Below are 16403 nucleotides of genomic sequence, written 5' to 3' on the forward strand. Positions count from 1 at the left end.
ACAAAATGAAAAAAACATACTTTTCTGTGGGAAAAAAGGTAATAAACTACTCAATACTACTCAATGTATAATTTTCAACAGAAAATTATATACTGGTGACCAGAAGATGAATTTGAAAAAGTTACACAGAATATGGCTCAGATACAGAAAAGGTGAACTATAACAAAGAAATGGAAAGACGGATGAGATGTCTCAGAGAAGACAGCAAATGCAGGAGAATTATACACACTCAGAGATAGGGAGGCCAGAAAGACTTCCCTAACCTGAAGGATAACCCTCTACTTACCCTTACCCTAACCCTCTACTTACTATGACTCATCCTAAGAGTATTTTACTTTATAATGATGTGAAAGCAGCAGATATTACTTCACAGGTTGGATTCCAATGTCTTCTCAGACTAGCAATACAGTTTGCTCCCTCCAGATACTGAGCAATCACTTCAGCTTCCAGTCAGCAGGAAACACACTGTTGCTAAGTGAGCTGTGATTGTTGGTAATGTAGGTGTGTTAAATGCATTGCCATCATTTATCAGGACATAACCCTCTAAGTTAAGGATCTTCTTATGTCCTGAGTAGGGTGAATGCATGAATCTATACTAAACACGAATTTCCTTTAAATAGATAAAAGGGGAGCTACTCAGGTACTCTACATCAGTATCATCTGAGATGAAACCTTAGAAGCAACATGACAAGGATGCTCTCTCTCCTTGCTCCTATTTAATACTATATTTGAAACCTTGGGTAAAATATTAAGAAATGTACTTAGTTTCTTTTTCTGTTGCTGTGATAAAATACTCTGACAAAAGGAGTATGAAATGAGTACAAGGGTTTATTTGGTTCACAGTTCAGGTTACAAAGTCCAGGTAAGTCACAGTGGGGAGAATCTGAGAGAACTGCTTGCATTACATCCGTTAAACCCATTACATCCACAGTCAAGAACAGACAGCAGGGAATGTATGCATGATAATGCCCCGCCCAGTTCCTCCCCTTTTATACTGCCCAGGATCCCTGCCTAGGGGATGCCACCACCCACAGTTAAGACGGGATGTTCTGTATTGGTTATAATCAAACAACCTTTCATATTTTTAGAGGCTAACCCAATCTCTCACACGTGTGCCCAGAGACTTGCCTCCTAGGCATTGAACTGACAATTAATGCTAACCATCATAAATAAAAGTGGGATAAGGTTTACAAAGAAGGAAAGTATATTACCATTACTTACACCCAAAGTACCATTATCTACACAAAATTTCCTTAAGCAACCTAGTTAAGAAGGTTGCCGATATAAATTCAACATCATTCATGTATCATATAATGTTCATTCAATCACAGACCACGTGTGCCACAGTGGTCCCATAAAATCACACCACCTACTGACAGCTTAGTTTATGTGCTTATACTTTATGATGTTCATACATACAAAGACAAGATCACCTCATAGGACATTTCTCAAAATATGTCTCTGAGGGACAGCAAAGTAAGAATCCGATGTAGAAGCAACCAATATAGAAGCACATTTAAATCCTTAAATTAGACAAAAATAATTAATTGCAATAAGGGCTGAGGAGATGGTTTAGCAGTTGAAAGCGCTTGCTGTTCTTGCAGGAACCTGGGTTCAATTCCTGGCACCTACACGGTGGCTCACAACTGTCTGTCATCTCAGATCCTGGGGATTCAGCACCCTTTTCTGATCTCCATGGGCACCAAGAACACACATGGTACACATACATACATGCAGGCAAGACATCCATTACACATAAAAAGATCTTTAAAAAAAAACTTTTAATTGCAATAGTTAACAAATGTTCACCAGTACCTAAGAATAAAGACAAAAAAAAAAAAAAAAAAAAAAAAGAACCGTGAAAGACCTCTATGGAGAAAATTATAGAATCTTACTGAAAAACATGAGAAAAAGCAAAAGGATAGAGACTGAAACCTAACTCTCCCAGGCAGTTCTTAACCAAAATAATCTTCAAAGTCTATGAAATTCCAATAAAAACCTCTATTGGATTTCTCGGGGAGTCCGGTAAATTCATTTTAAAGGTCACACAGGAGGGAAAAGGGCCAAGAATACCTTAATCCAAAGCACAGTTTGGCTATTTTAGGTTTTGCAAAGCCATAGGGAACTCTGGTTACAGTATTCCTCTGGGTTTTTCTGTTTACAGCACTTTAAACAGGTAACTATACTTGTAGGCCAAGTTTGCCCACCACAAACCTAAGTCAGTTCAAAGCAAAAACAGCACATCTGGAAGATGATGGTGGTAGGATTTGTCTTGGGGGCTATAAAGATTGCTTATAAGGATATAAGACAATGACTTCTCTGCCTTTTGGCTAAGGCTGAGTGGGAAGCTAGCAGAGAGAAGTTTATATTATCCATCTCTCTACAAGCCAAAATAAATTGGAAGTCTTTTTAAATGTAAAATTTGAAAATTGCACTAATGGAGTAGAAAAAATTTACATGTAAACACAGAAAATTCTCTTTTTTTTAACTGAACAAGAATATATATTTAAAGCATCATATTTTACAGAGAAAATTCTTCAATAAAATACCAAAAGTACAAATCAAAGATGGGGAAAAATAATTTTCACTACATTATATATAAAACATCAATTGTTCATGATAAGAAGTTATAGGAAAACTTATTAATAACAGATTGAGACAAATTTTCAAAACATGAAACAATAAAAGAACTTAAATATTTCAGAAGAAAAATGAAATTGTAGACGTAGAGAACAAGACAGCTTGCAAATATATGGAGATGCTCAACTTCACCAGTAACCGGGCAGATGAAAATTAAAGCAACCGTGAAAACACAAATGCATAGCCATTTGGTTTAGCCAAAATTTCAATCTATACCCTGAAGACGATTAGAATGATGATAGGTGATGTCTGCACTGTTGGTGGAGGTGTTCATATGCAAATATGGGAGGGGTCATTGCTATATCTGCTGAGAGGCAAACTGTAGATTTGTCTCGGGAAGGCCTACCCATAAGGAAACACAGAACTCTTCCATACACAGCCTTGTCCCTGGGTCACATACCTTCCCATTTCCTACCCGTTCACCAATGACTACTAAAGCGCTGCCTCTCTTTCCCTCCCACGCCCTCTGCAGGTCTGACTACCTTGCTATCCCTTCAGAGAACAAGGAGAACTCTGTGGTGCCTGTGGAGGAGTAATGTGGTGTGACTTGAGGTGATGTACAGGGTTTAGGAAGGGTAAGGTGGGTGTGCATGGCATGCCATACAAATGTCATTTGGCATCTACAACTGAAGTGACATTCAATTTGGTCTTTTCTACTCTGCATAGCAGTCCTGCCCCCTGGGTACTTTAAGTTAATGATCAAGTCACATTATGTCAAACCCTTCAAAAGCTGAATTTACTTTGGCCTGAATGTTGGACAACCCAATCCCCTTGCTCATGATAACAAAGGCATAATAATTCTTCCATTCCCTCTTTGGTCCAAATGTATTCAGGGAGGGCTGGGCTGGACTTTCTTTCTCAGCGAGTTCTTCTGTTGCTGGTAGGTGATCTGAGCACTGAGGGACTTGGATATTCCCAGTTCAGTGATGTCAGCAGCATCAGCAAGGTGCCCCAGAAGTCCCAATGCATCCATATTTCTATTCATCAACCACCCACCCAACTGTGAGATTTTGCCTGACTTCTGAACTCTATTGGAACATCTCACCTGAACTGAAGAGCCAACACCTCTACTTGGACTACACCTCACTTTGTCCTTGCTTTCAAGCAAGTAGATCCTAACTTAACTAAAGTTGTCCCTTATGGTCCAAATGACTTTACATAAGTACTGGAGAGTTGTGTGCCCCTCTTCCCTGTCTGCAATTGAGTCGTTCTCTACTGCTACAAAAACAATGGATGTAAACCCCAAGGAAGCACTGGTTAGTTTGGGCTAAAGTCAAAGCATGCCATGCACTTAGATTCACTGAAGTCAGTTTTTCCTTTCCTAAGCCCATGCCCTGCTTCTCAGCACCAGAAAGCAGAAATGCTCCTCCAGGGTATCCAGGAACATCTTCCATTTGGCCTGGAATATGCTCTGGAGCTTAGTGTTTCAGGGCTAGATCTCCATAATCCCAAAGGTTTGCAGCAAACCCAGGACTTCCAAGAGCCAAGGAAGGATCCAAGGCAATTTCATTGGGTCTTGAAAGTGATACAACATAGTCCTGATATTGAAAACATGGATGTGTGTCCTTTCTAGACTGAAATTGCTCAGTTGTTCTTTTCTCAGTGTCTGTGGATCAGTATTATTCCTCATTTTACAGGAGGCAGCCGAGACTCACATGGGATGAATGGGACATCTAGGGGATTAAGGTGGACTAGGCATGAGATTTCAATGCTACCAACCTCACATTCCCTGAAGTGAAAGATATTTTTGAAGACTTTGACATTCAACTTGGCTATAGTCATGCCACTTGCCCAGCAGAAGCTAACGATGATAAATTCAGGGAACTGGAAAACAGGCAAGAAAATCCAGAGGGCCTGAGATAGACCTGCAGAATTTCACACAAAGATTTATGAATCTGAAGCATGCTCCAGAAGACATAGCACCCGAAGGTGATATCTGTACAAACAAAAATGTTTTAATCTGCAATGGATGATGAACAAGGTGAAAAAGATGGGTGTGTAGCTTTTAAATACCTCGCCTGTAAATCTGTAATGTTTGGAACTTGGTGTTTGTGTACTGCCCCTCCCCCTCAGAAGATCTTACTCAATCTCTCATTAATTCATTGTAATGACTGTTCTAAGTGCAATATTCTTTAGCCCCTACAGATAAGCGAGGGCAGGAGGCCTTATGGGATATAAAAAGATGGAAGTGGGATTCAATAAGAGAAACGTCCCTCAGATCTGGGGAGATCTGTAGGAAAGACCATTCTCCACTCCCACGGGGGTTTGTATGACTCGCTTTTTCACCCCTTCAATCACTGGGGCATACTTGAAACAAGACCCTCAACATATATGAAAAGCATCTAATTTTGTTGTAGAAAACATTTGCAATAAATTCAAGACCCTTCTTCTCACCAGTTAATTTTCCACCCTATGCTTCTCAAATAACAGAGACAAGAGAACTTTATTTTACACTTTACATAGGGAAATAGACTTGAATTAATGCAGCATTTACCTAGCCATGGGCTAGTTAGTCCAGACCTTGTGGTGGTAGCAAGCCACTTCTTCCATTCCATTGTCTGCTCAACCATGCATCTAACTTGTGATGAGGTGGTATGTGTGACTGCCTTTCCTCTTTATCCCTTTCTTCCTAAACAGAATTCCAACCTAGACATCAGGATTCATAATGAAGCTGAATGACATCAGTCATGTGTCCCTTACATGACAGTTTCTCTTTCATTTTCTAAAATCGCAATTCTTCTCATCCTTGGTACCTTCCTTCCGCTGATAGGGCTTGAAAAGCATTTGGCTGGTTTTTTTCTCTCTCCTCCACAACTACTCCAGCGATATGAACACTGTTGATGCTCAATGCTACCATGAAGAACCTGAGGTCCTCTTGACATCAAGTAGGTTTACTAAATCATCAGCCTGTTGTACTCAGAGAGCTTGGGTCCTAGTCTTGCCTCTTGCGTCTCACTTCACTTCCCCACCCAATGACACCATCGTTGCTTCTTCCTTCGCCCTCCTCTCGTCTTCTCCCTCCTTTCCAGCCCTTTCTTCTCTCCACTGTCCTCTATGCTTCCCACTGCTCAGCTTCTTTACCCTTGCCTTCCTGGTGAACGCTAGACACATGCCTTGGGAGTCCATCCCATTCTATTTTTGTCTGGTTTGTTTGTACATGGTGGTTTATCCAGAATCACAATTGAGCTTCCTTATGGAAGATTGTGGCTATAACCTACAAGGCGTGGTACTCACCATCCTACTTAAACTCATCACCACCTCCATTTCTTCTTACGTTTCGACTTAGAATCCCAGACTAGATGGGTGCAGTGCTGGAGTGTTTTCTGGTGCACTGTTGCTTACCAAAGGGCTTAGAAGAGTTCTCAAGGGCTATAATCACTTAGGAATCCCAATGTTTGTCTTGGTGCTCGGTATTTCCCGTGGCTGATCCTCAATCATTTACTGAAGGTCATACAAGGTTGGGTCTGATTTTCCCTTTCTTGCTGCTTAACATCTGTGAACTTGGCTATTCAACTCAGTTGGTCCAGAAAGAATCTTGCCCTGTGACTTTCACTGTCAGCTAGGTCTCGAATCAAACCCCAGTCCCCGAGTGGAAATACCCAGTGCTTGCTCCTGTCTTAGGCTTCACTCTCAGTCCGTTTGGCAGCATTATTCTTTGGTTTCTCCACCCTCGCATAACTGTACACTGCAGATTTCTTTGGAGTTTCTGGGATCGCTCTAGACATCAAACTAGAATTATTAGTAGAAGAGGAAGTTTTCAGAGCATGATTGTGCCAGGACAGACAGCAGTGGGGTTAAGGAAAGAGGCAAGGCTGAGGAGACAGCTCACTAGGCAATGTGCTCACCACACAAACGTGAGCACCCAGGTGCAACCTCTAGAACCCACGTAAACAGCCAGGCATTAAGGCACACTCTGGTACTCCCTGTGCCGGGGAGGAAGAAACAGAAAAGTCTTTGGGCCTCACCAAGTAACCTGGCTTAGCTTACTTGGTGAGCTTCAGGTGAGTGAGAAATCCTGTCTCAAAAAAACAAAACAAAACAAAAACCCAACAAGGTGGACAGTGCCCAAGGAATGATACCCAAGGTTGACTTCTGGCCTCCACATGTGCATGCACACAAGTTACGGGCCATATGCAAACATTTGTAAACATGAAGACACACACACACACACACACACACACACACACACACACACACACACACACACACACACACACACACCAGGTCCAGTGGTGCACTCTTAGAAGCAGGAGGATCAGAAACGCAAGGCCAGTTTCAGCTACATATCAGGTGAAAGGCTAACTTGGGCTATATGAGACCCTGTCTCAAAAAAAAAAAAAAAAAAAAAAAGGAAAACACACACACACAAACAAAACAAAAGAACAGGAAAGAAACAGTAGCCCACCCTCTCCACATCATACTACCACTACATGTCAAAACATAAACTATGAACTGCACAGTGATGGCTGCCTTTCTCAGAATCTGTGGATCTACTGGGCACAAACCACAGGGAAACAGTTGTGATGACATTGTTGAAGGAAGAGACAGGACAGAGGCTAGAAATATCTCAAGTGTATCATCAGTCTTTTCCAGGTTTGACAGGAAAACAAAGTGTGGTACACACACACACACACACACACACACACACACACACGCATGCATGCACGCACGCACGCACCCCTTCCTCTCGCTTGTGCTTTATGAACGAAAAAGCCTTAGTTCTGTGAATTCAGGCAGTCACTGCAAATGTGTCTAAACAGGACCTTGGTGTGCTTCATCAATCTGATCATCTACTCACATTAACACACTCTGTCAAATACTAGGTTAGGCTCTCAACAGACCCCAGGATCTTAGGTCTGTAAGTGTGTGTGTGTGTGTGTGTGTGTGTGTGTGTGTACATGTGCACATATGTGCACACACTTGTGCATAGGCCCATGATTCTAGTAAAGTCTCTGTTCATGTCAATAAAGTGTCTCTGAAGACCACACACTCTGGGTGTGCTCTGCTTACAATATGCGGCTGCTGCCTGCTCTGCCTCCCACCTAGCATGCAATCCGCCCCACTTCCTGAACCGAGGAGACTTACCCTAGAGAGTGAAAACTACTTTGAAGTCTAGAGACTGCATGCTACGAATGGCATCTGGCCTTCCGTTCCTCTCTATCTTCCACGCAAACACAAGAGAACACAGGAGAAACGTGCACTCGTGTCTAGCATCACACACTTCCTAACCAAGTGTGAAGAGGCTAACCGGGAGGGAGATCTAATGTAGGGACGGTCAGGTGGCTTCGCATTTAGGGAGCATAAAGGCGACTCTGTCTTCCGGTATCTAGCTTCCTAAAAGGGCCAAGATCCCCTAAAGGGAAAAGCATAACAAGAAACTGAGGATTCAGTCCACCACAATGGGTTGTGGGATTTTGTTTTATTTTGTTTGAGGGAGACCTTGAGGCAAAGGGTTCTCTGTGTAACCCTGGTTGTCCTGGAACTTGCACTGTACACCAGGCTAGCCTCAAATTCAGAGATCTGCCTGCCTCTCAAGTGCTGAGATTAAAGATGTGTGACGCCACACCCAGCTTCACCACAACTCTTACAACAATGCTGACTGAAAAGGGGTTTGGAGAGATGGCTTAGTGGTCCATGGTGCTTGTGGCTCTTCGGGAGGATCTCAGTTTAGTTTCCAGTACCCATGTCAGATGGCTCACAATCACCTGTAACTCCAGCTCCAGGGGATCTGATATCCTGTCTTGTCCTCTGAAGGCACCTATACTATACTCACAAGCACACACAGACATGAACGTACACACATAATTTAAAAAATAAATCTTTGAAAAATATATGAAGGTTAAAATTATTGTAATACAGTTCTAGCTACCATACTAAGAGATAGATACATGTGTGTCTTTATAAAAGACATTATTCCTAAACACTGAGGATTGAAATGACAGATGGAACCCACGGCCACACCACTGCTTAATAGTGACACATTAGTGTACTCAGGAATGACAGTTAAAGCTCTCCTCCTCCAAGGCTCTTGACACACTGAAGAAGGGGTAGAAAGATTATAGGATCCAGGATAGAAATGAGTACTGTTTGCCCACTGATCATGATTACATAGTATCTGCTTAAAACCTGAGCAAGATAGGGCCTTTTATTCCATCCTGGATGGGGTAGAAGCTCATGAGGCCCAACCCCTCCCTGAGGATCTATTGGGGAGAGAGAGTTTTCTTCAGTGGTGTAGCTACTGGTAAGTTGCTCAGGCTTCAGTAAGCAGCCCCCCACCCATGCTTATACATCAACCTATTGGACCCAGTGAGTTACAAAGGCACGAAGGCAGGAGGGAGAACAAGCATAGATAGGAGGGGTAACGAGGGCAATGGAGTCAGATAAAAATCACAATGCATTTTATAAGCCTGTATGAACTTGTCAAAAATAAGAAGTAACAAACACGAAGTAAATAAAAAATCAAAACCCTAGCCCTTCCATTTAATCAGGCTGCTTCCCTCCCCGAGATGGAGGTGTGTTATGTGGGCAACATGCCTGTACACACATGCCTTCGTGACTTGCTGTGAGCATATCTAGGGGCATCGGACACATGGGGGTGAGGGACTGCCGATGGGCCAAGCAATAAACACGCACACCATTTCTTATTTGTAATTCAATACTTTTTTCCTTTAATTCATACTGGGCTTCCATGGCTCTAGCTACTTTACATTAAGATTCGGCTGGGTAGCCGTGTATGTCTCTAGGTACTAGCAGTATTTTTCAGACCTTGCGCACAGCGCCAGGCAAAGTACAGTTATAGATCCGAATACAGTCGGCCAGACAACTCAACTGCAACCAACCTGTGCTCTCTCCCACTTGTGGCCCAGTGCAGGTGTTGGGTGCTGCTCCCTCTGCCTCACCCTTTTCCTCCCCGTGTCAGGGTTATCCATGGGCCACTATGGCCTCTGATCCATCCCTCCCCACCTCAGAGTCTAGGTTGAGTGAGGGGGGAAAAAAGCACCATGGGTTTGGGAAGATGGTCCGGTCCATGCAGAGAGTGGTCTGGCCCTACAGTGCAAGGGAAGGAGATGTGGGGTGCCACACATTCTTGTTGGCAAAAGTGACTGTTTTACTGTGCAGTCTCTGCACACAACACAGAAGCCCAGGGCCAACTCCCCAGACAGCCTGAGGTCCTGCCTGGAGCGAGGGCCGCCGTTTCCATTTTGCTTCTGAGGTGTCTTATTGTACTGAGAGAGAAGCAAGGAGGACCAAAGGGCAGAGATGACAATGTCCGTTAAGCATTCACATGCTGGGGAGATCGTCTGGCATCGGCAAATCTTGGCAGCTAAGTGCTTCTCGCCAGCAGCCAAGGCTCCAATCCGGGCTCCCAGGCCTGCTGAGGACCTCCAAGTCATAAGACCCCTGAGCTGTGGTGTGGCACATCAGAACAGGGAGCTGGCTGAGCCCATCACAATGGCTGGAGCAGGAGTGAGGTAACGAGGCTGGGCAGAGAGGTGGGAGAGGGAGCTCTCTACACCAAGTGCAAAGCCCTGCTTCATACCAGGAACGCAGGGATGTTGAAAGATGGCCTTCCAAAACCCACTCCTCTGAGACCCAAATGCATCTTCTGGAAGAAGACTTGGAGATGGAAGGGAGTGGGGCCAGTCTGCTGGGGCAGGTGGGAGTGGAGAGCCAAGGGCTGAGAATGGCAAAGGGAAAATGGGAATGATTGCCCCATGGCTTAGGAACAGGGATGGGGCTGGGGGAAGGGAGAGAGTCCTGGAGAGGGCAGGCAGAGTCCAGGTGTGTAGGAAGGGCCACCATAGCCCTGCCACCCGGGGGAAGATTGAAGAGTGCTATTTCTCCTACGCCCTGGTGAGCGGGGCTGGCTTCGGCTGCCCTGCAGAGCCAGGGAAGCGGGATGGTATGGCACAGAAAGGACCCTTCTGGGAGCAAACAGTCCAGAAAGAGTCTTCCCCTAGCCAGTCCTTTCCCCAACACCTCATCTTACAGACGCTGTCTGTAATAGTGGTCCAGTCCCAGCATAGGAGAGGCTATGGGCAAGTAGAGAATCCGTTCGTGGCAAATTCCTCTTGAGGTTCCCTGGTGCTCCCCACTCCTTGATGCCAATGTCCTAAGGCAAGCCAAGGATTTTAGCAGAAGTTTCCCAATTTATCCAAACCACGACAGGGTTTTGGCTGAGCAAAACAGAAGTTCTAGAACTGGGAATGGCTTTTTCCCATTGTGTCCTCCACCAGTGAGGAAGGAGTATGGACAGTACAAAGGATTCACAGTGCCTGGAGGTGGAAGATGGCCTCAGTCCAAAATGCTACTCTTCTTGTCGTTATCCTCTAAGTGTAAAGTACACTAAAACTAGACCAAAGGAGGAAGGACCGGTCTCCTGGGTTAATGCTGAGCAAGGCTGTCCCTGCCGCTGGGGTGCCCTAGACCTCCTAGCCAAGAACATGTCCCTGGCAGGGCATCTTCCAAAACTGGAAACTCGGCATCTCCCTAGCCTCTTGCCTAATCTCTGAGTCAAGGCCAAACCTAGAACCCACATTAGAGGTCACTTACTGACCCTCTCCTGTTACAAATGGATCCTGAAGTTCAGTGATGGGGACTTAACCAAGGCCACACAACTTTTCAACAGCACAGTCAGGAATCAAACGCAGATCTCTCCACTCTAACTTCAGTAAAAGCACTTGACTGTTTTGATAACCAAATCCTTAAAGAAAGATCAATATATATCTACAATAAATAAATAGATGAAACCTGCCAGCTGGAAGAAGTCACACAAAGCATGGCCTGCTGCAGATGGTTGCTACTTGTTCAGGGCAATTGTTTTGGCTGCAAGGGTGAGTTTCTTTCTCTTGCAATGACTAAGGGTGGGGAGGGGATTTTGTAAGTTGTTGGTTCCTTCCCGGTTTAAAAGCCCAAGCTAATGTTAAGACAAAAGCAACTCAGAGGAAAGCCATGGTTCCTGGATGCTGTTCTTCATGTATATATACTATCTGGTCCATTGGAAAGCAGGAGGCTCGCTCTCTCTGACAAATGAGGTGTTCTCCTCCCCTGAATGATACTGCAGGCCAAAGAAAAGCAGCTCTCTGTGGTCGGGGCTATTTCTGTTACTTTACTCACCCCCAGTGAATACCTTTGAAATCATCCAAAAAGATCCACTGCTACTTTAACAGTTCAACTGAAGTAAATAACTACATATGCAATAAATTTGAGAATTTCCAACTTTGCTTTCAGAGTTTCTGGGAATACTTTTGGATTCTGGCTATTCCAAGGGGAAACTGAAAAGCATTTCAAATGGTACTGTTTGCCCTTCTTTGTCTCGGGTCTTGAAAATTCCTCAAAACCCTGAAAAACCAACTGGTCTTCCGGCCTTGACCACTGTAGAGGAACAATGAATCCATTTCCTCACCCCTGTTATTCCAGAAAAGTGCTAATAATAATGGTAGCTAAGCACTGAGCCTTCTTCTCCCTTCGTCAGAGGATGATCCAAGGATATATGCTATTTCCTGATTCTGCCCTTCAAGAAACACCAGGACCTGCTTCTCCAGGACACTGCAACATCAATGCCTTCCTTTCACGGCCCAACTGGAATGCCTGGACAATGCTAAGAGGGGAAAGTAACCTTCTCTTTGGCGTAGATAACCAGCACCATCTTGCTCTCTTTGTAGGGATACTCTGGGGAGCCTGGGGTTCCTTCTGCCTCTCAACTTGAGAAGCCCAGGAGAAGAAAAGTCCAGCTTAGAGAAGCCTTTGCTCCAGCAGCAACTCTTTACCACTATGGATCTCCATGGGCTCTGCCTGGGGCTGGCAGGATTCCTTGAGTCATCGGATGGAAGAGGAGGAAATACTGTAAGGGAGAATGACGAATCTGCCCAGAAGGGTCCCTTGAGAGTATATAAAAGCCTGAGTCCTGATGGGCTACCATTAAGAAGGCCCTGGCTAGTTCAAGTTCCTAACGTAGCATCTTCCTTTTATTTCTTGGTGACTTTATACCTTACTGAGGCCAGAGACTAGAGAGAGATACACACACACACACACACACACACACACACACACACACACACACACACACACACACGTCAGAACCACCACTCCCAAACCTGAGAAACATAGAAATGAGGTGGCCTCAGTGGGGGCCAGGTTTCACTTGACTTCTCCCTGACCAAATATACGCATCTGTGCCAAATCCTCCCTCTGGTGGCTCATACATTTCCCACACAGTGGCATACAACTGCCTCTATTGCTAACACTGGTTCTTTACCAAAAGTTAACGGTGCTGTTAGCACTCTGAGAGGCTTGGCTACTGTGCACACTACTCATACAGGATTCTGGGCAAGCCCTGCAATCCACATTTCTAGATCATTCTGTCTCCCAAAGCCTGGAGGGACTAGGATACCCTGACTTACCCTGGACATCAAACTCACAGCTCAAAGGGAAGAGTTAGAGCCACAGACCTGACTGGTTTATAACCACTAAAAGAGGTTTTGGGGGTTTTGTTTCTTTTTTTTTTTTTTAACAAGGTCAAAAAGGCTCCACCCTGGCTAAGGAACAATGTGCTCTTAGGGCACAGAGAAACAATAGGACTTTAGGCACTAAAAAGTGACACTTCCCCCAGATCCAGCCTGGGAGAAGACCAGAGAGAAAGGAAGTAGGAGAGTTAGAGATTCCCAGCCCTTGTGGGGGGTCCACAACCTACTCAGGTCAGAAGGTGTGGGGGTGGCTGAGGAGAATTCCCTTCAGATGCCAGAGCTCAGGAGCCTACAGCCCCACAGCCCTGGCTCACAGATGCAGCCTCTGTCACAGTCCTCGCCACCTGGCTTTCAGTGTGGTCCTAACCAACAGTCTCCTGGGGGACACTGAATGGGGCTCCTGCTCTCTCCATTCTTCCTGTTCCCAAGAGAAGGCCTGGGGAAGCGCTGGGTGGGGGGAAGAACAGGTTCTCTTTTATTCTAGAGACAAATCAAAAGAGGGTTAGGGAATGAAGCACCTTAAGCAATGCCTTCTTGAGCGTCTTTTAAGACCCAAGGGTCTTCACGGGCATTAACTTTGGCTTAGCCACATTTCCCTTCTAAGGGCCAAGAATGGCCAGCAAGGGAAGGGATGAGGAACAGAAGGTGGGAAGAGGAGGATCAGGGGAGGTCGGTGCTGAGAGGTGGTCCCTGCCCTCCTCAGTCCCTCCACAGTGGAGGGGAAATGCTGCTCTGGCCGGCACAGGGGGCGGGAGTTCCCGCTCCTTCTCCCTGGTACATAGGCATTATCTCTTTTTTAAAATCTGTATATAATATATATTTATATTCTGTATGTATATATTTATATATATTTATAGGGTCTATGTACATGTATTGCACAGGCCTCTGGCAGCCACCCCTGGTCCTGCCTTGTCAATGATAGCGGTTCCTCTTCTCGTCGCTGTCAGTCGTGTAGTCTCGGGACCTGATGCCATTCTGAAGGTTGATGAGTGAGTCCTTCATCTGTAAGACAGTGCTCCCAGTGAGCCGCCACAAAGCGGCAGCTGCCACACCCATCTGTGGCCCATCCCTCACCATGGCACAGAGCCAACAGAAACCAAGTCCAAAGCAAGGGTGGTTCCCAGGAGTCTCAGCCTGAGGCAGAAAGGGCTCAGCTAGTCCCAGCACTGGAAATCCCTTAAGTTTGGTTATTTGTGACTCTTAACATCAGTGAGTCACAAATACCCAGTCGCTCTAAGGAGCAACCCTAAACTATCACTTTCTTGACCTTCAATTCTGATCCTGAATATACCTTTGTCCTATCTTTCTCCTAGCCAGGGATGCTTTCCAATTTCCCCGCTCCAGTTCCGTCCAGCTGGAAAGAACCAGAAGCAACACAAACTCTCTATGGTCACAGTCATCCTTTGCCTCCTGGCCTGTCAGACACACAGGGTCTCCTGCCTGTCCCCTCGGGAGCTGCTTCACCTCCTGTTTCTTAGAACTAAAGCCATCCTGCCCTTCCCAGACATACACAGCGGTGTCAAGCAGAGAGGAGGCAGGTGCTTGATCAGCTCCACAGCAGGAAATTAATATTCTGGGGTCATGGAATGAGGTCCAAGAGGGGCAGCTCAGGTTGGAGGGTCTTCTAATAGTCCATACCATAGCAGCTTGTTTAAAAACTGAGTAAGCTACTCTGTTACAATGGCAAGGTGATAGTCCGTCTTGATGCACTGAGAACTAACTCCTGGTCTCTGCATCATCTCCTGCTTTGATCTCTCCAGTTCTGAATCAACTCATCGGGTGGGAAAGGGGGCCAGTTTCTGTTCTGTGCATGAGTGTACATGTGGAGTTCAGAGGACAACTAGCAGGAGTCTCTCCTTCCACCTAGAAGTAAAAACCCAGGCTTCCAGGCTTGGTGGCAAGCACCTTTAACAGCTGAACCATCTCGCTGGCCCCTCAAAGAAATCTGATACACACGTCCTCTAGGAAGACAAATTGCTACACAGGATTTCTCTATAAGAAAAGTCTGTCCTACATCCCTCTGGCTATTAATCTGTCTCCTGCTATTGTTGCTTGTGTTTCTAATACTTCATGGAGGAAAAGCTTTAAAGGGAAATCAAGGGATGGGCCAGAATAATAGCAAAGAGGAAGCGGACATCAGAATGGTGGAGAGGGGACACAATGACATCTCTCAGTAAAGAGAGAGCCTAGTCTCCTAAAGATGCAGGGCTGTAAGCATCTTACCTGGTCAAGGAGCATCACTGAGGATTTGATGATCTCCCTCCACTTCTGGAGCTCAGTGTCATGGTACTTTTGTTGGGATTCTAATAGCTGGGCCCATTCTGTCTGAGACTGGGGTAACCTGTGGGGTAGAATAAGGAGTATCCAACAGCTGCAGTTACACTCAGTGTGCTGGTCTGTGCTCCCAAAGGACACAAAGTCACATCAGAATGCTTTCTCTTCTGCTCAGTGCCCCAGGGTCCCCACTATCCTGAAACTTAGGCTGAAACGCTAAGGACAGATTTCTAGAACCAGACTATAGGTGCATATCAAAGGGGTGTCCCCTGAGCACAGGCAATGGGACAGTCCCAGGCAACTGGGTGGGGTTCAGGTGGGGACAGAGAGGTGAGGCCAAAATATTACCTTTCCTGGAGCCTAAGACCCTGCCAGGCAGTCAGGGTCTGTGTGGTGTATTCCAGCATCCACAGTTTGTAAAAGAGCATCATGTTAAGGATGACCAGCAGCACCAGACTGGGAGGGAGACACGGGAAAAGTAAGGGCAGTGAGATGGAATCTGAGCTCTCCCCACCTACCCATGAGTCCATGAGCCTGCTTGCTGGGCCAACCCAAGCATTACAGAGGGTGAGTTAGTTAAAGGGGCGCAGCAATGGTCGGAGAAAGAGAAGCATCCTAGTCTACCAGGTCAGTGACACCGCAGGAGAGCCATGGAGACAGGTATAAGCAAAGGTACGGAAGGCACTGGAAGGCGAGGCACAGGCACCCGAGTGTGGGTGCCCGGAGGTCAAACGGCATAGGTGGAAGGGAAAAGCGATGAGGTACAGGGAACAATCACAGAGCTGGTACCTGAAACAGATCCTAATGGGAGCAAGGGAGAGAAACGGGGAGGAGACAGAGGTTAGAAACAGGAGTGTGGGGAAGGAGGAAATGCACTTCAATGGAGCCAGAGAGCAAGGGGGCGTCTATGAGGAAAACAAAACAAACAAACAAACAAACAAAAAACACAAGAAGCAAAGACGCAGTGGACAAGGCAGACAGGCAAGGAAGGATGCGGGGAAGTAGCTGCAGATTTAGTGTTCC

The 16403-nt window shown here is 45.6% G+C and overlaps 2 protein-coding genes across 15 annotated transcripts in view; one reads left to right on the forward strand and one right to left on the reverse strand.

Moving 5' to 3' along the window:
* Positions 1-7627, forward strand: part of Scn3b (sodium voltage-gated channel beta subunit 3) — a 23410-nt gene extending 15783 nt beyond the window's left edge. Inside the window, exons 6-7 of one of the 3 annotated variants that reach the window (XM_013112902.3) lie at positions 3113-3192; positions 3525-7627. In XM_013112902.3, the coding sequence (XP_012968356.1) occupies positions 3113-3176 (64 nt within the window). In that variant the 3' untranslated portion in view covers positions 3177-3192; positions 3525-7627. Of the gene's footprint in view, positions 1-3112 lie in introns of all 3 variants that reach the window. The other 2 variants (XM_013112903.3, XM_013112901.3) reach the window with 2 other exon arrangements.
* Positions 809-16403, reverse strand: part of Gramd1b (GRAM domain containing 1B) — a 175936-nt gene continuing 160341 nt past the window's right edge. For 8 of the 12 annotated variants that reach the window (XM_040729820.1, XM_040729818.1, XM_021226719.2 and 5 more), the window contains 4 exons: positions 16170-16181; positions 15729-15836; positions 15330-15447; positions 809-14108 (listed from right to left, as the gene is read on the reverse strand). In XM_040729820.1, coding sequence (XP_040585754.1) covers positions 14019-14108; positions 15330-15447; positions 15729-15836; positions 16170-16181 — 328 coding nt within the window. In that variant the 3' untranslated portion in view covers positions 809-14018. The remainder of the gene's footprint in view (positions 14109-15329; positions 15448-15728; positions 15837-16169; positions 16182-16403) is intronic. The other 4 variants (XM_040729819.1, XM_021226720.2, XM_040729821.1 and 1 more) reach the window with 1 other exon arrangement.

This window comes from Mesocricetus auratus, unplaced genomic scaffold (assembly GCF_017639785.1).
Source record: "Mesocricetus auratus isolate SY011 unplaced genomic scaffold, BCM_Maur_2.0 Super-Scaffold_100022, whole genome shotgun sequence".
NCBI lineage: Eukaryota > Metazoa > Chordata > Mammalia > Rodentia > Cricetidae > Mesocricetus > Mesocricetus auratus.